The sequence below is a fragment of the Squalius cephalus genome (assembly GCF_949319135.1).
Source record: "Squalius cephalus genome assembly, chromosome: 1".
In the NCBI taxonomy this organism is placed as follows: domain Eukaryota; kingdom Metazoa; phylum Chordata; class Actinopteri; order Cypriniformes; family Leuciscidae; genus Squalius; species Squalius cephalus.
Genome location: NC_137122.1, coordinates 64,777,242 through 64,794,501, shown reverse-complemented (window position 1 = coordinate 64,794,501; position 17,260 = coordinate 64,777,242). Strand labels below are relative to the sequence as shown.

Genomic DNA, 17,260 nt, shown 5'->3' with positions numbered 1-17,260 from the left:
AGACATACTCGTCTCAGACATACTCGTCTGAGATATACTCGTATCGGAAATACTCGTCTCGGAAATACTCGTCTCAGATATACTCGTCTCAGAAATACTTGTCTGAGATATACTCGTCTCAGACATACTCGTCTCAGAAATACTCGTCTCAGAAGTACTCGTCTCAGATATACTCGTCTGAGATATACTCGTCTCAGACATACTCATCTGAGATATACTCGTCTCAGATGTACTCGTCTCAGAAATAATTGTCTGGCGTACTCGTCTCGGAAATACTCGTCTCAGATATACTCGTCTCAGAAATACTCGTCTCAGATATACTCGTCTCAGACATACTCGTCTCAGAAATACTCGTCTCAGAAGTACTCGTCTCAGATATACTCGTCTGAGATATACTCGTCTCAGACATACTCGTCTGAGATATACTCGTCTCAGACATACTCGTCTGAGATATACTCGTCTCAGAAATACTCGTCTCAGAAATACTCGTCTCAGATATACTCGTCTCAGACATACTCGTCTCAGACATACTCGTCTGAGATATACTCGTATCGGAAATACTCGTCTCGGAAATACTCATCTCGGAAATACTCGTCTCAGATATACTCGTCTGAGATATACTCGTCTCAGAAATACTCATCTCAGAAATACTCGTCTCAGAAGTACTCGTCTCAGATATACTCGTCTGAGATATACTCGTCTCAGACATACTCATCTGAGATATACTCGTCTCAGACATACTCATCTGAGATATACTCGTCTCAGACATACTCGTCTCAGATATACTCGTCTCAGAAATACTCGTCTCAGATATACTCGTCTCAGACATACTCGTCTCAGACATACTCGTCTGAGATATACTCGTATCGGAAATACTCGTATCGGAAATACTCGTCTCGGAAATACTCGTCTCAGACATACTCGTCTCAGACATACTCGTCTGAGATATACTCGTCTCAGATATACTCGTCTCAGATATACTCGTCTCAGAAATACTCGTCTCAGAAATACTCGTCTCAGATATACTCGTCTCAGACATACTCGTCTCAGACATACTCGTCTGAGATATACTCGTATCGGAAATACTCGTCTCAGAAATACTCGTCTCAGATATACTCGTCTCAGATATACTCGTCTGAGATATACTCGTCTCAGAAATACTCGTCTCAGAAATACTCGTCTCAGATATACTCGTCTGAGATATACTCGTATCAGAAATACTCGTCTCAGACATACTCGTCTCAGAAATACTCGTCTCAGAAATACTCGTCTCAGATATACTCGTCTGAGATATACTCGTATCAGAAATACTCGTCTCAGACATACTCGTCTGAGATATACTCGTATCGGAAATACTCGTCTCGGAAATACTCGTCTGAGATATACTCGTGTCAGATATACTCGTCTCAGACATACTCGTATCAGAAGTACTCGTCTGAGATATACTCGTGTCAGACATACTCATCTGAGATATACTCATCTCAGACATACTCGTCTGAGACATACTCGTCTCAGAAATACTCTTCTCAGATATACTCGTCTCAGACATACTCGTCTCAGATATACTCGTCTCAGATATACTCGTCTCAGAAATACTCGTCTCAGAAATACTCGTCTGAGATATAATTGTATCAGAAATACTCGACTCAGAAGTACTCGTCTCAGAAATACTCGACTCAGAAGTACTCGTCTCAGAAATAATTGTCTGGCGTACTCGTCTCAGACATACTCGTCTGAGATATACTCGTCTCAGATATATTCGTCTCAGATATACTCGTCTCAGACATACTCGTCTGTTTGTCTCCACAGTGTTACTGTTATTTGTTATACGTTTTTCGTGAAAAAGTGATGAATCTTTTGATATGAGCTATTACTGTAAATTATATGAGATTAGGTTGTTCATAACCTTTTGATAGCAGACATGAATGTTACTGTTCTTCTTTAACTGAATGTTAAAAACTGAATTTTTCACAAGTTATCTCACTGTTGTAAATCTGACTGATATTGTCATGTATTATATATAGCACGTCCTATGTGTTCCTTGTACTGAAAGAGAGTTGAGTTGACTAAAAGAAATGTTCAAGTGTTGGGAAATATATTCTACTGTTAATAAAAGGTTCACTTGAGATGCCTTGTGTTTCTTTGAAATCATTCTGAATTGGCCTACATCAATTTATTACATTAAAAATGCAATGAAACATTGAAATTGTACTATGTCATACGGTAAAACAAAATATGTCATATGGTAAAACATTGAATTTTAAAATAAATAAAAATAAATACTTTGTTTGTTTACATGGTTCATGAAAATAATGGAGGAGAGCTAGTATGATATATATATATGATATATATATATATATCTATATATCTTATATAACTTCAAGGCATTTTTGACTAATTTCTAGCAAAAAAATAGAACAAATGTCCATAGATGACATGCTGTAGTCGTTAAAAAACAAAATATCTAGTATTTGTGGTGTAGGTGTTTATATTTTGCAACTTGTTATAGAATACTTACAGATCAACTATTACATTCTTGGTTGTATTTAACCGTGTCATGAATATCAAATTTAATTTATTTCTAAAAATCACTTTGTTTTACCATATGACATTTTCAAGGACTGTATACAAAGAAACACATTAAAATGTCATATATTGTTATTTTTTATAAAGGGCACTAATAAAAACAAAAAATATACACATAGATTTACACAAAAAATGCTATATTTAATTTGTCTTTTCATTTTTATTTTTTTACTGTTTTGAAATTCTAAAACTTCACTGACCCAGCTGTCCTGTGTATATTTCAGCACCTCTGTTCTTGGAGAAGTGGGATGCGCTGAGTGTGATTTCCCGCCAGAAGAGGAGCAACGCGGGTGACGAAGAGACCAGACTCCCAGCCAGCCTCGAGAGGGAGTGTCTGGAGGAGGTCTGCGATTACGAGGAGGCCAGGGAAGTCTTCCAGGATAACTATCGCACAGTGAGTCCGAGTCCGGCAATCAATCACTCGTCTACAGTAGGGGTGTGCGATAGCATCTGCCATAATACTGATCGTTATTGTTTTAACAGTGTTCACTCGCTTTTGAAAAAACAAACAGAAACGCATCTTCCAATATCAAATTACATAAAACCATAATAATTTATTCAGACATTTCTCACAGTATCACAGTTTATTCTCTATAGTTTAGAAAATGGTAATAAAATATGAGCAGAACTCAGAGTTATGAACTCAGTTGATATATGACTGGTTTTGTCCGTCCTTCTGTTAGACTGTCTCACACATGAATTATGTTGAATATCTGTCAGCTGTTAAATTTAACTACACAATTAGATAATACCAGTTTAGCTCAACCAATCACCAAGCAATGCTTCATTCTGTTCAGTCTGTGTGTAAAAAGAACATTAGCAATTAAAGAAAAAACACTTCAGCAAAACATGATCAGCTCAAAGTGTCCGAATCATTTTTATAAATGATACTGGTAGTCACCGTATGAAGAACATTTTTGGGAATAATATGTCAGTTTACTTTATTTTGCCCTCCTCACTTACAGAAATGAACTATAGTGTCCTGAAAATATAGAAAATTATATCTGGTGTCTGGATAATTTTTGGTTTGACTGTATATTGTCAAGCAACATCACAGCAATATCACGATTGTGATATACAATAAACAATAATTGATCGTTTTGAGTTACTGTTTTTAGATCCAATATTGTCAATATGTTCTGCTTTTGCTTTCTGTCAAACAAAAACTGTAGTAAAGCACAGCAGAGCTGTTCTGCCTGTCCGAGCGGTGCTTTATCACTGAACGAATCCGTGTTTTAAACAGATTCAGTGACCCAGTAAATCAGTACAAGAATATGAGAAGCTTCAGGAATAGGACCAGAACAACACGGTTTAATCATCGTTATAGGCAAAATCCCAGAAAATAGTTTTTATGTGAAAATCGCACACCCCTATTCTACATGTTTAGCATTATTGCTAATATTCATAGTTCCACTGGTAATTATATGCAGACTGAAATGGATTGTGTTTGTTTCTTTAAAGGATATCTTCTGGTCTGTCTACATCGGTAAGTTGTGAACGCTGCAGAAACAGAAACTTGTGTAAAGATGATTGATGGTCATGTGAGGAAGTCTGGTGTCAGTATGCAAAAATCAGTATCCGTTTGTATACATTAAAGGATATATATATAATGTTTCCTGTGTATCATATGTGTTATCCCTCATGATGTCTTGCACATTAGATGGTGACCAGTGTGCGCCCAAACCGTGCAAAAATGGAGCCATGTGTGCAGATAGTGTGGGCGGTTATGACTGCATCTGCAAATCAGGCTTTTCAGGAATCCACTGCGAGACCGGTAACTCAACCCGTGATGTCTTACGAAGACTTCTTTCATGTTTCTGACTGCTTTCTGCAAAAATCTAATTAACAAAAAATAAAAACAATGCATATCTGCATTAACCTAAATAATTGTTCACCTCCACTGCATATTTTCAAGAGATGCTTTTGAGCATGTTGAGCTCTTTTTACAAGTACACATTAAAGGGGTCATGAAAAGTACGCCACGTATGCCAGAACCTGCACAAAATTGCCTTTAGAAATCATAATCAGCGGAAGATTGTGCATACATACATCCCACTAAATAAAGTGATGTCTAAAAGACGTCTTTTCAACGTCTTTGTCACAAAAAGTTGTACGTTGAAAAGACGTCCACTGAAGAGCCAGAATGAAAGTTTTTATGACGTCTTTGTTTTTGACATGTTCTGCACGTCTGATATAGACGTTCATCGATCCTCCGTACAAGGTTAAAAACTAGGTCAAATGTGGACATATTTTCAACATCATTTAAGGTCTCATTTAGATATAATTTATACTGTTTCTGGACCAAATAAACACTCTCAGGATGCATTAAAATAAAATGTAATTTCCTATTTGCCTATATGCATGTTTCATATGGATTACATGATCTGAGAATATTATTTTTTCATTTGATTGGTTAATTTAAAGGTAGACATGTCAAGCTTTCTATAGATATATTTCTCATGTCTGAGGCGAGTATACGCTGAGTTTCGGTTCATTATTGTGACGCGCTCCAGTTCACAGAAACCGAGACAGCAGAAAGCACATTCTGATTGTTTTCATTATTTTACAAAAGCACAACGTTTTGTTGTTATAGTGAGTTTACAGAAATAAAAGTAGACCCTTTACAGTTTGCATTACTCTTATCTGTATGGCCAGAAATTACGGAGTATTTTAATTGAAATGCCAGAGATCGCGCCGGCGCCTGTACGTCATGCAGTAAGAGCTCTCCACTCTAACAATTCAATTCAATTCACGTTTATTGTATAGCGCTTTTCACAATACACATCGTTTCAAAGCAGCTTTACAGAAAATGCATGTTTCTACATTACAATTTAGAGTGATCTGTTATCAGAGGAAACTGTCTAAGTTATGTATTTCAGAAAAGTACATAAAAAAATCACAGTTAGATAAAAATGTATTAATTTAAACAGTGTAGTAATTTAATGCAGATACAATGAGCTCATTGATGTAATGAATACTTGTTTGTTAAAGGGATACTTCAGGATTTAGCATTAAGCTTTGTATGAGTAGAAAGCCTGTAGTATTTTCGAATTACTGTGGTTCCCTCCCTCATATCCCCCTGAGACAAGAGATTTATGTATTTTTTGTCTGGAAAAAATCAAAAAAGCTTTTTTGGCCAGAGGCTAAAGACTACAGCCAGTAGGAGGAGCTGTCCCGCATGTTTTCAACCCGCCCATAGAGGGTGGGATCTCACTCACAGAATGTACACAGTTTCAGCCGTCTTTCTTTGGAAGCTAAGCTAGCAGGCTCTTGTTCTGTGGAGAAAGCTGAGCAGTAGGGGTTACCATCCTCTTTTTCCCGGACATGTCCGGCCATCGAGATCGTCAAAAATGTTCGGGATTCGGCTTTTGCTTTCTGTAGTCGCCATTCATTGTTTACATGCACACCTTTTGTTTCAATCTAACTGAATTCATTCCGATTGGTGAATCTGAATGTAGTGTTTACATGAACGCTAAACAAGTGATCGGTTGATGTGCTTTTAACATTGCTAAGAAAATTCCCGCTCCGACGAGAGAGATACGAGACCGGTGCGTCTCACAGGTGTCGCTCATCAGTAATCACGCCACCGGCCTCGCGCCGTTCTCCCGCGGCCCTCAGCCTCGTCCTGCTCGCCACAGTAAACATGATGAATGAAAGGCGACTGTAGAACGCAAAAGCAGAATCCCGGACATTTTGGGCGATCTTGAAATCCCGGGCAGACTCGTCACAGAGACTCACAATAAAACGGCGTCTTTTAAGTTTCGAGTCAACTTGTAGCCTAGCCTAGTTGTTTAACTGCTCTCTTACCGGTAGGCGTGGCTAGGGAGTGGCATCGCAGGGCAGCGAAGCAAGTGCATTCTGGGAGTTGTTGTCTTTTATCCACATGAGCCAAAAATACATTTTCTGGCTTTTCTCAGTCTAGAAGGCTCCAAATTCAAAAATAATTTCACATTTCTACTACATAAATGACTCATTTTAAATACACATTCATCTTTCCAGCGGTGAAGTATCCCTTTAACAATTGATTGACATTTAAAAAAAAAACTTGAATATGCCCTAATAACAGCGCATATTTATCTAGGTTAGCATTAGAGCGAGCGTACTTGTAAAGTTGCTTCTACTCACATGTTTCAAGTGATGAGCCATATTTGAGGTCGATGAATGAATGGCAAGTGTTTGTGTTTCCTGTCGATCTGTCCATCACGGACTACACGATTTCACCATTTCATGTGGAGTTTTTTTTCTGCGACTAACCGACTAATAAAATCTTCGTCGACCAAACCTCTTGTAGTCGACTAATGGGTAGTCCACTATTAAGGGGCAGCCCTAGTTATTTTACTTTATTCACTTTCAGTACCTAATCTTGTGCTATTGCTTGTAGTTTGATTAGGTGCACTTATTTTATTACAGGCTGTTTACTTGTCTTTAATAAAATTTGAAATTTAAATGTTATATTTATAGAGAATTTTTATGTAAAAATTCTGGCGAGTGAAATAAAAAGTGCACTGGCGACTCGAGCCTCAGCGTGTCCGTAGAGGTTATGAACAGTTATAATAAGATAACTTCCAGAAACGAACATGCATTTCACGACCTCTTTAACAAAATACTGCACACAACAGTTTTACCTTAAAACTCTTAAGATGTGACTACTTTATTTCTGTAATATTTCTGAATGGTCTTTATTAACCTGTTAAGCTTCACCAGTGCGTGGGCGCACTGAAGCGTTTTTTTATTTATATAGTTCAAAGTTACTATCAGATTTAATGTTATACCTTGACAAACTATACATCATTAAAAAGATATAATACTCAAGTTTCAGTATTTGACCACTATTGTATTCTGAGAAACTTATAGTGACAGTTATGTCTTAATTTGTGTCAGGAGTTATGAAATGAAAAAATGAGTCGATACCTTTAATATGAATTATGCGCGTCAGCCTGTCCCATTCATAAAAAACTCCGGTGCTGTCGTCATGACAGCGATACACAAAACAACGTCCTTCAGGGCTTTTAGCTCAAAAATGTGCAAACTTGGAGAAATATTGATATATTCTCATAGATTCACGTCATATTTCTAAAGACAGGAATAATATTTATTGAATTTATACCCAAATGTGTCGATGTAATCATTGTGAGCGCTTTTACTGAGATGTGCAGTGTTTTCAATTCATACCAATAGCCTGAGGGCGCTATATGCACAAAAAATAATCCATATATGGGACATGAAGAAGAGCCATGATCATGTGACATTCCAGGACGTCACTGATACACACAAAGCTAACAAGAGATCCTGCTGTAATATGCAGATAAAAGATGTTTTGAAGACAATAAACATGTTTGCTATGATATTTGATTTGCCTGTGTTCTTCAAGCCATGCCAGGTATTTTCATATAATAGATTATATTTATAATGTAATGCTAATCGATATAGACTTTATCATCGTGCATAAAACTATAAATAATGTTTTCTGTCTGATTTTTTTTTTATCTGAAGCCAAATTAGATCAGAGAAGATTATTTAAAACACTCGATTGCGTTATGAAGTAAGTTTGGAGCACAAACATGGTTTTAATCTCATAAATGGTCGTGTATTGATGGTGTGCTAAGCTAACATGCTAGCTAGCCCAGGTGCACCTGCCACCAGGGGTTATTCTTTTATGAATTTTGTTCTAAATAAGAATGCTTACTGATATGTTTTAGTGCATTTGACCACTATTTAGTGCACTTCAAATGTGAAGTGAGAACTTTGATAAAAGAAATTAGGGATTGAAACCCTATGAATAGGCTGTGAATAGCCAGTCGTTAGTAACTATAATGCAGACAAAAGAAATGCATATTTCGAGCCATAACCAGTCTGGAGAGGTGTGAATGTGTTCAGGGGGAGACTGAGACTGAATGGGGCTCGTTTGCACCACAAAACAATAGAGACAAAAGTCTGAATGGATGCTTAGAAGACGACTAAACATCAGTAGCATTTTTAGAGTAGCCTAATCAAAATAAAGTCATGACATGATCTTGAAAAACATTTAACTAAATACAGAGTTTTAGACTTATTATCTTCATATTTTAAATATAACATGGTCAGACATGTGGCTTTAGCTGTAGTGCATTTCTAGATTGCTCCAGTGCCAACTTCAATTTTATTTTCATTAATATGTTTCATAAAAAAAAAATTATAATAACTTTACAAAACTTTGAAGCTATTTAAAAAAAAAAAATCATTATGACAATAATTAATTCTACATTTACAATAAACTACCAGGTGTCAGCTTTCAAATGAGGTCATACTTGTGCTTTTAGTGCAAAGGGTTCATGAACTGTATCTGTTTCAGTTTGGGTATGTCATTTCTGGGGATTTTTCAAAAGTGGGGTTGCAGCTTAACAGGTTAAATGATGTCTTTCTCTCGCTGTCATGACTGGATCCTCTCGTAACTCATCGAGTGTTGTCTCATCTACAGATCAGACGGTGTGTGTGATCGATAAGAGCAAAGGTTGCAGTCAGTTCTGTAAGCCGGGCTATCAGTCATACGAGTGCTCGTGTGCGTACGGCTGGAAACTCAAGCAGAAGGAGAAGTGCGAGCCGGCGGGTGAGTCACAGTCTCAGGTTATACCTCACAAACAAACACAAGCAGCTTACAAAACTGATGCTACGTGACTCCTGATAGTGGCATATAGCATATATATATAAATAGCCATAACTTTATATAGTTTCAAAATAGCATGTTTTATTAGCATTGTGTATTTATTTTTCATTTACTACATGCCTAGACATTGGTATTATTTTAAAAACACTGAAATAACTGGGTCCACTTTAGACATTCTACTAACTATAGGCTAAGTAACTTTGCAACTACATGTCAACTAACTCTCATTTGAGTATTAGTAGAAATAGTCAACTCTTGACTCAGAAACTCTCCTGCTCACAGCATCTTACACATGAGTATCCTGTCTCACACATGTGAAGAGACCATGTGCTTTTATTCCTTTTCATCTGGAAGTAATTTCAGTAATTCCACTCCATATTTACTCCAAAAAAGCCATGTACTAAAAAGGACAAGCAATACCAGATGGTCTGAGTAAATGTGTGCTTCTGTCTTCAGTGTCATTCCCGTGTGGAAAGTTGAGCAGCTTGAGCCAGTGGGACAGACGTCAGTCCGCCAACATACAGTCCGAATATGAGGGAATCGCCTGTGGCCCGGAGGAATGTCCCTGGCAGGTGAACACACTACTCTTCATCACTACTCTTCATCACACACTACTCTTCATCACTACTCTTCATCACACACTACTCTTCATCACACTCTTCATCACACACTACTCTTCATCACACACTAAGTAGTGAGACTACTCTTCATCCTCCACTACTCTTCATCCTCCTCTATTCTTCATCACACACTACTCTTCATCCTCCACTACTCTTCATCCTCCTCTATTCTTCATCACACACTACTCTTCATCCTCCACTACTCTTCATCACACACTACTCTTCATCCTCCACTACTCTTCATCACACACTACTCTTCATCCTCCACTACTCTTCATCCTCCACTACTCTTCGTCCTCAGTGTTTTAGTCATGTGAAACCCCTCAACACTGCCCATGAAATATCACAATCCTCTGTTCAAATTTCTATACTACAGCAAAAACACACTAACCTAAATAATATTGATTTAAAACATTATTAAAAACAAATAGTCAGTAATAAAATAAGAACAAATAGTAAAATTACAAGCAATAGCACAAATAAATACAATAAATCAAATATAGCCCTAAGCTGCACATGTGGAGGATTAGAGACCCAACTGAAATGTATATTATGATGTGGTTTTTACAGAAAAATCCATCTTGAATCTCCACTGAAAATTAGGGTTTGATTATAACATGCATGGACTCATATTCAACATTTAAACAGAGATGAATCGCATGTCATAGGATGTCACAGGACAATTTCAAATGAATGTGACGATAATTTGCAGCTCGACTTTTATTTATCTGAAGCATTTATCGTAAGGCCCTTTTCATTTTTATAATTTATTTCTAAATATGCCTGCAAGTTTAACGCATAAGTGTTTGTTTTATTATTCATACCACAACAGTAAATTTCTTTTATAGAAATTTTATAATATTTTACAGTTAAAAATAAATAAAATTGTCTCTTCATTTCAAATGGACAGCATCATATTTAATTGTGTCCGGCAACTTGAGAAAAATGTTTTACTGGGTTTAATTAAGTTAATTAAACATTTAATGATCTATAGGCATTTCACAGATTTCTATTTATTTACACTAATTATTTAAAACTATACTGTCAGTACACATAGTTACACAAATGAACTAGATCTAGGCATTTATATCTGTTCAAAGGGGTGGAAACCGTTATAAAAATATTAGTCACCTTTATTTATATAGCGCTTTTTACAATACAGATTGTTTCAAAGCAGCTTTATAGAGATAACAGGAAAATAATGCAACAAAGTTTGTTTCCAGAAGAAAATAGCGTCACAGTCCAGTGTTCAAGTTTAATTTTGGTGTAAAAAAAAAATAAACATAAAAAATTTGGTTAATTATATTTTAGTTTGATAATGTTTTTTTATTCAATATTTTGTATTTTTTGGGGATTTTATGGTACTACATTATATTTACGCTGTATTTATATTCCATTTATTCACGTTTTGTGCATTGACCTGAACATTTTATTTCCAGCTTAAACTGTGGTCAATCTTGAATGCTTTAAAGCCCAAACTGAAGTTTGATCTCTTTTCAAAGACGACACTTGGCAGATTATTGCTGAAGTGAAAAAAAAGTGAACTTAAAAAAAGTTACAGAATTTTACGTTTATTGTTATGGAAAATGCACAAAACTACAATTTTAAATTTTTATATGAAATCTATATTTTCAAAATTCAAAATCTATCATTTCAAGAATCATTGAGAAAATCAAAGCCATAAATCTAAACAAGTTGTGTTCCAAATTTGAGCTTGATATCTCAAGAAATGAGCTTTCAGTGAAATTATGTTTGGCTGCAGTACCAAACGCTTCCACTAGAGGAAATTATTCTCCCATTCATTTCCAATGCGCTTATTTTTGACCGCGAGGAGCACAAGTGCGACTATTTTATTCAGGACCATTTAACCTGTTCGAATCATGACCATGATTTTGTGTGTGTGTGTGTGTGTGTGTGTGTGTGTGTTCACGCAGCAAGTGCTAAAACCTTTACCAAGTTTCGTACCATTCCAATGAAGTAAAAAAATATATATATCCTGTGGCTCCCTCTAGTGGAAACCTGTTAAATATGTATTGCACATTGAGAATATAGCATAAGCTAATTTGCGTCTCGGGTCCCTAGAAAGGCTTTTCTAAAAAGAAAACTACTAATCATAGAATAAAACTTAATACAGCATGTCATTTATACACATACAAATACATACCTACCTATTTCAGGTCATTTGACCTGTACCTATTTTAAGGATGCTTCCAACCCTGGCATGAATAACTATTTAAAACAAACATTTATTACATTTAAATATGCGTGCAGTTCTTGTTTATTTTAAACCACCGCTTTACCTTCAATGTAAAATACTTTATTTCACGTACTGCTTTAAACTCATTTGGCAACATGTTCCAGAGTTAGGAACCCTTTACAGAAAAGGCTCTTTATCACTATATTATTCATCCATTTTCTGTACGCACACAAAACAATACTCACATTTATACACGGTTGTCACTCATAAGATGTTGTGTGTTTGTGAAGGCGATGCTGCGTCAGGGGTCGAGTGGTTTCTGCAGTGGGGTCGTGTTCAGGGAGAACCTGGTCCTCACCTCAGCCCAGTGTGTGATGAAGTACAGCGAGTTCCAGGTGGCCGTGGGTGAGTTTCCATTCAAACACACTAAGGCTTTACATTAATCCGGATACATTTGAAAATGGCGTTTTCGTTTAAATACGTCCATACTGGCGTTTTCTGACGTTTTAGTGTGGATGAGAAACTTTTGGAAAACGCCTGAAAACACTAAATTCTCCATTCAGAGAATACTGAGATGATACAGACAGAAAAATAAATAGTTATCGTGCAATTCTTGAAAATGTATATTTTCAAAAAAAAAAAAAAAAACGTTTTACTCTAAAACTGCAAGAAAATCAAAGCCATAAATCTAAACAAGTTCCAAATTTGAGCTTGATATCTCAAAAAATGAGCTTTCAGTTCATGCAGTACCAAAGTACCAGTTGGCCGCAGTACCAAACGCTTCCACTAGATGAAATTCATCTCACATTCATTTCCGCTGCGCTCATTTTAACCGCGAGGAGCACAAGTGTGACTATTTTATGTCCATGATTTTTTTTTTGTTGTTGTGTGTGTTCACACAGCCAGTGCCAAAACCTTTACCAAGTTTAGTACCATTCCAATGAAGTAAAAAAAAAAAAATCTTATCTGTGTGTGATTCTTACAAGGCCTTAAAGGGGTGGTATAATGCCCTTTTCACAAGATGTAAAATAAGTCTCTGATGTCCTCAGAGTGTGTGTGTGAAGTTTTAGCTCAAAATACCCCACAGATATTTTTATATAGCATGTTAAAAATGTCACTTTTTGAGGCTGAGCAAAAAACGCACTGTTTTGTGTCTGTTCCTTTAAATGCAAATGAGCTGCTGCTCCTGACACAGGGGGCGGAGCTTCAACAGCTTGCACTCACTCAGACATGTACTGAAAATTTCAAAAACTTTTAGCCTTTTACGTTCAAACCGGAGTCAGAAAGATGGAGAGACTCGAGAAGAAGTGACAACATGTAGAAGCAACAGGACATTTCTGAATGGTTAGTTGATGAATTTATGAAGCTGATGTGTAGTTATCTTCTAGTCATTGATTACCATATTCTGTCTTGATAATCTATAAATCGTGTTCGGGGGGGCGGGGTTTATGTAAATTTTGGGTTTGTGATGTCACTAACCTGGGAGGAATGTGGTGTAGTCTCTACCAGCCGTTTGTTGTAGTCCTTAAAAAGTGATTTCTTTAAAAGCAAATATCTCCCTTTGCTCTGAACTTTGAGCGTTGTAACTTTGCAGATGTTGTTTATGCTCAAACAGCAACATTACACACTAACTAAAGTTAGAAAAGTCAAATCATAATCAACCACCCCTTTAAAGGATGTAACTTTTTCACTCTACTAAAGCATAAAAATACCATAACATGTCTGCATATATTGAGGAAACATGCTAAGTTCAGACTCGTGTCTCAGAAAAACACTACAGCTGGTTATTTTACTTTGAAATGTGTGTTTCCAGGCTGGAATGTTTGTTATTGTTTTGGTTGCCAATTTTCATTGTCCATTGCGCTCGTTCCTGTTGCGTGTGCTCAAACTGCCGACCCGTGTGAGCCGTGTCGAGTCTGAGGAGGCGGGGCGGAGAAACAACGATCTCCCATGTTTTGAATTGGACTGCAGTACCTATGTCGATGTCATTCTAACAGACCGCAGGTTTAATGTGAGTTTTGTAATCTCTGCAGGGAAGAGGCTGAGCTCGTTTGAGGCCGGAGAGCAGACGCTCCACGTGAAACAGGTGCACATCCACCCGCTGTACGCCAACGGCCAGCCGGACAACGACCTGGCCGTTGTGGAGCTGAGGGAGAAGATCGTCTTCAAGAAGCTGGTTCTCCCGGCGTGTCTCCCGGAGCGGGACTTCTCCGACAGCGTGCTCATGGCCGGAGACTTCATGGGGGTCGTCACCGGCTGGACGGAAGTCCCTGAGGAAACCGGGTTTCAGGGGAACCTCATGCTAAACCACCTGTCCTACGACAAGCTGCCGGTTTGTTCCCAGCGCCACTCCGGACAGGTTTGTAGCAGGATACGTCAGGGTTTTATGGAGTTGCAGGGTTTCCCATTTCACAAATTGTTCTCTTATAATCATACATTAGTACAATTGACCTATTGGTAAGCCCCGCCCCCTTAGTTACTGTTGCTATCTCGGACAAACAAACAGAGTTGCTAACTGTCTTACAATGACAGCTGTCAGTGTGAACCTTGTCCCAAGGTTTGTGATAAATTTTGGATACAGAAGGACCACCTCTCGTCGAGGAGCATTGAAGTGGGACTTATGGCGGGATATATAAAAGATTTTAAAATAAATATGGTACGTAAAACGATTAATTTGGAAGCGAGGGTTTTCAGATCACAATGCAAGCGGGAGAAGCCTCATGTTACGCTCGTCACAATATCAATATGGTCAGATATTTCTGATGAAGAAGAACCAGATCGAGTACTTGAATTATTTCTCAAAAAATTCCAGCCAGTCATTGATAATCACGTCCCCATTAAGAAATTGATGATTAGGAATTGTAGAGCATCCTGGATTGATAATGAATTAAAAGATTATATGACTCAGAGAGATGAGGCTAAGAAAACAGATAGACAGAAATATTGTAAACTGAGGAATTATGTGACAAAAATTGATCAAAAGAAAAAGACACAGTATTATGTACTACAGTTAAATAGGAAAATGAATGATGGGAAAAAGCTTTGGCGCACAGTAAATAGTATAATGGGAAGACATACTTCTCCACAACCTACTTCGATGGACTGTGATGGTAATTTTATTACAAAACCCAAAGAAATTGCTAATTATTTGAATAATTATTTTGGTACCAAGGTACATAAATTGAGGAAAGAATTCTCATATGGAACAGACAATAACTTGACCATTTCTAACATAAAAAATCATATGAGGGGTAAACATTGTCATTTTAAGATCAGTGAGTTAGAAGTAGAAACGGTTAATAAGTTAATAAAGTCTATATGTAAGGATAAACAATCAGGGATAGATAATATAGATGATCTGAATTGCCATAGATTATGTTGCAGCTCCAATCTGTCATATATTAAATGCAAGCCTTACACGACTAACATTTCCACAGGCTTGGAAAGAAGCAAAAATCATAGGAAAATACCATTCAGTGGCCCTAATAGGGTCCAGTATGTTTGTTACCAGCGCTAAGTAAGATTACTTCTCAGAAAATAATCTGACAACAAATACACAGCTTTTAGTGCAAATGACGGATGACTTGTAGAGGAATTTGATATGTGGAGCGGTCTTATTAGATTTTACAGCAGCATTTGATCTTATTGATCTCAAGCTTCTTCTGGAAACGTTGGAGTGTTATGGGTTTAGACCTTCAGCAGTTGGATGGAGAGTTATTTAGTAAATAGATAGCGAATAGTATTTTATAATGTAAGCTATTCGGAGAATATGAGTGTAATGTGGAGTTCCTCAAGGGAGCTGTCTAGGACCACTCATGTGTCCAGTTGTGCTAACGATTTGCCTCTCGTTTTAAAAAGTGCTAAATTGACAGTGTATGCAGATGATATTACAGTATATGCGTCTGCACCAACATCTGCCATCTTGAAAGAGGAGTTTGATACTATAGGAAAGTGGACTTAAGAAAATAAACTGATACTTAATACATCTAAACCAAAGAGTATAGTATTTGGTTCAAATCATTCTTTAAGGTTTGAACCAGATCTTAGACTATACATAAATAAAACACTTATTCATAATGATAAAGTTAGATTTTTTATTACATATGATTCTGACATGATGTCACTACATGCACTGTGCTCCTTCCTCTCCGCTTGTCTCAGGTAAATAATGCGTCCTCCAGCTCAGCGGTCGGAGTCGCGCGTTCATGTGTTTTGGGGGCGTGGCTTTGGAAGGAGCCCAGAAGGGAGGGGGTGGAGTGAATGGAAATAATGAGCTGTCTTTAAAACAGTCGTGAGAGGTCTACAGACACTCGATTTTTATACTTTCTTTTTTAGAGTACTTACATTTTAATTATGTATTGATATATAAATAAAGTTTAAACAAATTTGGAAAATAAGTTTTTTAGACAATTCCTACCTACCCTACCTTTAACCCCCTGAGGTCGACGGTATCGCCGGCGATACCAGCTCGCTTTTTTTCAGTTCAGTTCAAAAGAAATTAATTTTGCTCTGTGGACTTTGATATTACAAGCAAGTTTCATACATCAATCGATTCTGTTAAATGTGTATTATTTTTGTGTATACTCACAATAAAAACAAAGTGTTGTGCTTTTTGCCAAATAAAGAAAAATAAACGTGATGTGAGTTCTGCCTTCTCTCTGTCAGTGAAGACCATTCTGAAACACGTCCGAAAATGAACTGTAACTCAGCGAATACTCAGTCAAACAGACATACAGATACACAGACATGAAGCTTGAATTCTATGCTTTTAAATGAGGTAATTTATATAAAAAACAAATATTCTCATCTTGTGAAATCTGTATTAAAAGAGAGCGATTCCAGTCGACCTCATTACAACTAATTCAAATGTAATGTGACTCCGCCCACGGAGAGCGCGCGCTATTCAAACGCAAATGAATGAGGCAATCCGCGCAATCCTGTGAACGCCCCCATATCAGCTCGAGAAACACAAGTTTATTCAGATCATTACTTTAACACCGTCTCGTAGCGCTGTGAGGAATAACAATAATGAAAAAAGTACCTCAGAAGTGCGGGTATATCGAGGAGCGAGCTGAGGAATACTGTAAGTTTTTTTTTCTTCTCACATGAATCGGGTTTCTGTTTATGAATGAATGAACGGCAGAGATGCGCGCTGTTTACCACAGCTCGCAAAAAGACAGTTTAAATTTAAATTGCGTCTCTGTGTGAATGAAT

General features: G+C 37.1%; 1 protein-coding gene across 4 annotated transcripts in view; it reads left to right on the top strand.

The window, feature by feature from the left end:
* proza (protein Z, vitamin K-dependent plasma glycoprotein a) overlaps positions 1 to 17,260 on the top strand; it is a 53,201-nt gene that overhangs the window by 27,168 nt on the left and 8,773 nt on the right. For all 4 annotated transcript variants that reach the window (XR_013818704.1, XR_013818705.1, XM_079846474.1 and 1 more), the window contains exons 3-9: positions 2,811 to 2,980; positions 4,048 to 4,072; positions 4,247 to 4,360; positions 9,044 to 9,172; positions 9,686 to 9,801; positions 12,337 to 12,451; positions 14,080 to 14,405. Coding sequence is in view for 2 of the 4 variants with exons in the window: in XM_079846474.1 (XP_079702600.1) it covers positions 2,811 to 2,980; positions 4,048 to 4,072; positions 4,247 to 4,360; positions 9,044 to 9,172; positions 9,686 to 9,801; positions 12,337 to 12,451; positions 14,080 to 14,405 (995 nt within the window). In the remaining 2 variants the exon portion in view is untranslated. The remainder of the gene's footprint in view (positions 1 to 2,810; positions 2,981 to 4,047; positions 4,073 to 4,246; positions 4,361 to 9,043; positions 9,173 to 9,685; positions 9,802 to 12,336; positions 12,452 to 14,079; positions 14,406 to 17,260) is intronic.